Source organism: Carlito syrichta, unplaced genomic scaffold, assembly GCF_000164805.1.
Source record: "Carlito syrichta isolate Samal-C Ts95f unplaced genomic scaffold, Tarsius_syrichta-2.0.1 Scaffold136033, whole genome shotgun sequence".
In the NCBI taxonomy this organism is placed as follows: Eukaryota; Metazoa; Chordata; class Mammalia; order Primates; family Tarsiidae; genus Carlito; species Carlito syrichta.
In genome coordinates, this window is record NW_007080129.1 from 14,728 (window position 1) to 20,414 (window position 5,687).

At 49.7% G+C, this 5,687-nt stretch overlaps 1 protein-coding gene across 1 annotated transcript in view; it reads right to left on the minus strand.

Annotated features, from left to right (window-relative positions):
* Nucleotides 1–2,904: 2,904 nt before the first annotated feature.
* Nucleotides 2,905–5,687, minus strand: part of UVSSA (UV stimulated scaffold protein A) — a 36,743-nt gene continuing 33,960 nt past the window's right edge. Inside the window, exons 12-13 of the mRNA XM_008049704.1 lie at nt 5,178–5,352; nt 2,905–3,478 (exon numbers count right to left, since the gene is read on the minus strand). Coding sequence (XP_008047895.1) covers nt 3,385–3,478; nt 5,178–5,352 — 269 coding nt within the window. The 3' untranslated portion in view covers nt 2,905–3,384. The remainder of the gene's footprint in view (nt 3,479–5,177; nt 5,353–5,687) is intronic.

Genomic DNA, 5,687 nt, shown 5'->3' on the forward strand with positions numbered 1-5,687 from the left:
TGTAACCCCGTGCCTCTGAGAGGCTGAGGTGAGTGGAATGCCTGAGCCCGCGGGTTCGAGACCCGCCTAGGCAACTTGGCGAGACCTCATCTCTACAATAAATCAAAAATCAGTAGGGCGTGGTAGTGCGCGCCTGTAGTTCCAGCTACCTGGAAGGTTGAGGCGGAAGGATCACCGGGGCCCAGCAGGTCGAGGCTGTTGTGGCCAGGAGCGGCCACTGTACTCCAGTCTGGGCGACAGAGTGAGACTCCAACTCAAAAAAAAAGAAAACTTACTTTTGCCGGGCTCGGTGGCTCAGCTTGTAATCCTGCGCCTTTGGGAGGCTGAGGTGAGTGGATTGCCTGAGCCCGCGGGTTCGAGACCTGCCTGGGCAGGCGAGACCTCATCTCTACAATAAATCAAAAAAAATTAGCTGGGCGTGGTAGCGTGAGCCTGTAGTTCCAGCTACTTGGAAGGCTGAGGCGGAAGGATCCCGAGCCAAGCAGGTCGAGGCTGCGGTGGCCGGGAACGGCCACTGCACTCCAGTCTGGGTGACAGTGAGACTCCAACTCAAAAAAAAAAAAAAATTTTTTTTAAATAAAAAAAATTAGCCAGGCGTGGTAGTGCACACCTGTAGTTCTGGCTACTTGGAAGGCTGAGGCGGAAGGATTGCCGGAGCCCAGTGGGAGGACGCTGGGGTGACCGTGAGTATACCACTGCACTCCAGCCTGGGTGACAGAGTGAGAGTGAGACTACAACACACACAACACACACACACACACACACACACACACACACACGTACAATCTACAGACTTAATGCAATCCCCATCAAAATCTCAGCTGCTTCTTTTGCAGAAAATGATGCTCTGAACCTAAAATTCATTTGGAAATGCAAGGGACCCAGAATAGTCAAAACGATCTTGAAATAAAAGGAAGTTGGAGGACTTACACTCACCAAATTTAAATCTTACCACAAAGTAACATTAATCAAGACTCTGTAGTACTGGCATAAAGTTATATAAATGATGGAATAGAATTGAGAGACCAGAAATAAGTCCATACATTTATGGTGAATTGATGATCAATAAAAGTGCCAAGACAATTCAAAGAGGAAATAATGTTTTCAACAAATAATGCTGGGACAGCTACCTATCCACATGCAAAAGAATATACCTATACCACATACAAAGCTTGAGTTAAAACGGATCTAATATCTGCATGTAAGAGCTAAAATTGAAAAACTTTTAGAAGAAAACATAGGTGTAAATCTTCGTGATCTTGGATTAGGCAATGGTTTCTTAGATATGACACCAAAAGCATAAGCAACAAAAGAAAAAATAGATGCACTAGATTTTATTGCAATGAATTTCTGTGCTTCAAAGGACACTACTAAGAAAGTGAAAAGACAGTAATGGACAAAAATGTGTGCAAATCATATAAGAGTCTAGTCTAAGATATATATATCTTACAACTCAAGACAAATAATCCAATTAAAAATGTGAAAGAGATTTGAATAGATATTTCTCCACAGAAGATATACAAATGGCCAATAAACACTTGAAAAGATGCCCAATATCATTAGTCATTAGAAAAATGCAAATCAAAACCACAATGAGATACCACATCACATTCACTAAGAAAGCTAAAACTTAAAGACAGATAATGAGAAGTAGTAGCAGCAATATGGATAAATCAGAACCCTCATCCATGGCTTGAGGGAATGCAAAATGGAACAGCCACTGTGGAAAACAGTTTGGCAGTTCATCAAAAAGCTAAACACAGAACTACTATAAAGACCTGCAGTTCCACTCCTAGTATATTCCAAGAGAAATGGAAACGTATGTCCACCCAAGATCCTGTACACAAATGTTCACAGCAGCATTATTCATAAAAGCAGGAATCACCCAGATGTCCACACTGAATGGATAAACACAGTGTAGGACATCTATATACCAGAATATTATTGGGCAATAAAAAGGAATGAAGTATTGATATATTACAACATGGAAGAAACTTGAACACATTATGCTTCGTGAAGGAAGCCAGAGACAGAAGGCCACATACAATATGTGACTCATTCATATGAACTGTCCAGAAAATGAAAATCCAGAACAGAAAGTAGATGAGTTGCTACCAAGGAATTGGGGGTTGGACGGGGGAAGATAATTGCTTGATTGGTGTGGGGTTTCCTTCACGGTGATAAAAAAGTTCCAGAACTAGACAGGGGAGGTGGCTGTACAACTGTGAATATACCTACTGTCACTGAATTGATTCTTTTTAAAAGAATGGATTCTGCCAGGCACGGTGGCTCAAGACTGTAATCCCAGCAGTTTGGGAGCCCGAGGCAAGAGGATTGCCTGAGCCTGGTCTGGGCAACATGGCGAGACCGTGTCTCTACAATAAATTAAAAAAACTAGCTGGGCATGGTGGCACATCCCTATAGTTCCAGCTACTTGGAAGACTGAAGCAGAAGGATCATCTTGAGCCCAGCAGGTTCGAGGCTGTGGAAGCTGTGAGCGTGCCACTGCACTCCAGCCTGGGTGACAGAGTGAGACTCCAACTCAAAAAAAAAAAAAAGTTATATCCCAAAAAAAACTATCATTCAAAAGCCAAAAGGGCCAGGCACGGTGACTCACACTTGTAATCCCAACACTTTGGGAGGCCAAGGCAAGATGACTGCCTGTGCTCAAGAGTTAGAGACCAGCCTGGAAAACATGGTGACAATTCATCTCTACAATAAAAGAAAAGATATATATTAGCCAGGCATGGTGGTGTGCGCCTGCAGTCCTAGTTACTTGGAAGGCTGAGATGGAAGGTGGTGGAGGCTGCAGTAGCCATGATTGTCCCACTGCACTCCAGCCCACATGAGTGAAACTCTGACTTTAAAAAAAAAAAAGTCAAAAGGAATGAGAGAGTTCTCTATTATGATCTGAAACTGTCAACAGGATACTGTCCTATGAAGCTGGAGACACAAGTGCAAACCCCTGATGTCTGTGTTAAAAGCAGTATCTGCATAATAGTGTAGGTTTCCCAGAGTTCCTCTGAGTGGCTTCCTGACTGGGGAACATGTTCTGAACATTGCACTGCGTGTACTTTACATCACTTCTGAACCACATATCACAACACATACAGGCCTCACAAGAACTTTTGAGATGCCCACTGCCCATGTCCACATCCCCAGGCTCAAGGCCAGGCATGCATCCAGATGGTGGTGGCCCTTCATGGAGGCAGAGAGGCCATGCTCCCAGGACATTTGAATGCATCATTTCCTTATGTTAAACACATACAATAATAGGCAAGATATGGATACTGCCCTGTGCCCACTTTCCTGTCCTAGTGTGAGGACAGATGGAGATGAGGAACTGATGACCAGAGGGGACCACAGCACACCTGGGCCAGCTCTCTAATTCAGTGCATAGTTAAACTGGTTTGAGAACTTCTCGTGCTTCTTCTGGTCTATCTGGTTCATGGCTGAGACTACCCTCCTCACAGCTGCCCTGTGGGAAAAGCAAAAACGTGATCAGAGGAGCATTGGCCAGGGCTCCTGGCTCCTAACTGTGGGACTGGACACAGGCCCTGGGGCGGCTGTTGCTTTCACACCACTCTCAGACTTCCTGTGGGTGTCACCTTCAGAGACATATGGGTGGCAGGAACCTCAGCTGTCAGGGGACAGAAAGCATGGCTCGGGAAGGCTCAGGACTGGGGTTCCAGAGCTGGGTTTGCAGTGGGTGGCTCTGCCCCAGGTGACGACAGCTTCAGCCCTGCCTTGACACTGCCCCTTGGCCTCCCGCAACCCTGAAGACAGGTACTGGCTGTCCTCCCAAAATGAAGGTATAGTCTGCTCTTGGCCCTATGGACAGCAGCAGTGCCCGCATCACAACCCAGAAGTGTCAGCTTGCTCCTGCTCCCTGACTTCCACACCTAGAGTCAAAAAACCCATACAGCCATGCAACACAAAGGGTGTGAGGCCTCAATAGTCCTGGTCCCCTCCCTGCCCTAAAGAGCAGAACAAGGTGTGACCTACTACCCAGATCAGGACCTGAGGACAGCATGAAACACTGCCTCTCACCCCAACCCCTGTAGGTTGCCTGTGGTCCCCTAAGAACCTTCCTACAGGGAGGCTCCAGGTCACACAGCTGCTGCTTCACTGCCCCCATGGAGAATGCAGGAGAGACCCTGGTCATCATTTCTTCTGGGTGTGAGCCCCAGGGTGCTCTGTCCTCTGATCCAGCCTGGTTTCCCCTGAAACCAGCCTCACCCTGACCCACCAGGTGCTTCGGGACACCAGAGGATACCATGGGCTGCCCCTCACAGCCCAGCCCTGCACTAGGGCCCACAAGCAGCCTCCTCCAGGCCCACATGGCCTGTCCCCACCCCAGAGATTTTGTGGCCACTCACCAGGGGGCCTAGGGAAATGGATTTGCACCATGTGAGCCCTTCCTGCCCACCCCACTCAGGCTGGCTATGTGGCAGGGCTTCCGTCCCCCCACCCCGTCTGGTGCACTGAGTCCCTTCCAGGAGCATACAAGTGAGCAGGTCATCTGGGAAGGGAGGCAGAGTCCCATGTGGCTTTCTAAATAACACTCTGAGGGTTTCCTTGGGCAAGAATGAGGTGACAAGAGAGAGAGAAGCAATGCCTTGAAAGGGCCGCATTCCTGCAGACAGGCAGGGAGTCACTGGGTTGGTAGCCTTCGCACTCTGGTCCTGCTGATGCCTCCAGCCACAAGGCCCACACTGGGCTGCAAAGAGCCCATGGCGCTGCTGGGGCTGCGCATGAACACCGTCCTCCCAGTCTTTGTGGTAACTGTCCTCCCTGAAGTTACCACTGTGAACATCCACTGGTACTGACCAGGGCACAGACAGGCCAGCACCCAGTCATCCAGGTCATCTGGGTGAGCCAGAGATACAGGGTTCACCCTGCACCAGCAGGTCCCACCCACTGCACCGTCACTAGGATGATGGCTGGCCATCAAACCTCTTGTCCTGGGAAATGCTCAGGGGTACCCAGTCCTTGACCAGGTCCCACCTGCTCCCAGGCTGGCTAGGCCAGCACTAGCTGGGAAGGGCCTGACTGGGTCATCCAGGTGGAAATCACAGCTAGGGGAGCCCCTGGTGTCCCTGGGACCTTGAACTCAGGTGGTCCTCTTTAAACACCTCTCAATTGGGGCTCTTGGGGGATGAGTCAGCCACTCTTACTTGGCAAAGACTTTTTTCTCAAGACGAGCCCGGGCAGTGTCGGCCTGTGCCTTCAGGTTGGTGAGGTTGGGGTACTTCTTCTTCTTCCCTTTGCCTTTTCCACTAAGCCTGGCTGAGCCGAGATCCTCTCCAGTGGCAAGTTCCACATCTTTCAGAAATTCAAGATCTTGCCAACCTGCACACAAAGCCACAGCACTGCAGAAAACACCTGGGCCAACGGCAGCACCTCTCACCCGAGGATCCCAGGGTGAACCTTTAGGTCTCATCCTTGATGGGGGCCGGGTCAGCCTGCCACAGCTGCATCCTGGCACCAGTAGCCTGAGAGGAAGGTCTGTGCTGGCAGTTCAGGGTCCCTGGACAATAATGTGGGAAGGGGGGGAGGGAGGGAGGGTCCGCTGCCTACTGCCTGCCCACTGCCCAGGAGGCAGGGGCAAGGGCAAGGCAGAGCTTGTTCCCACTGCCTGGTACACATGCCAGGCCCCCACTGCTCCCACAGGCCCCTACTGCCAC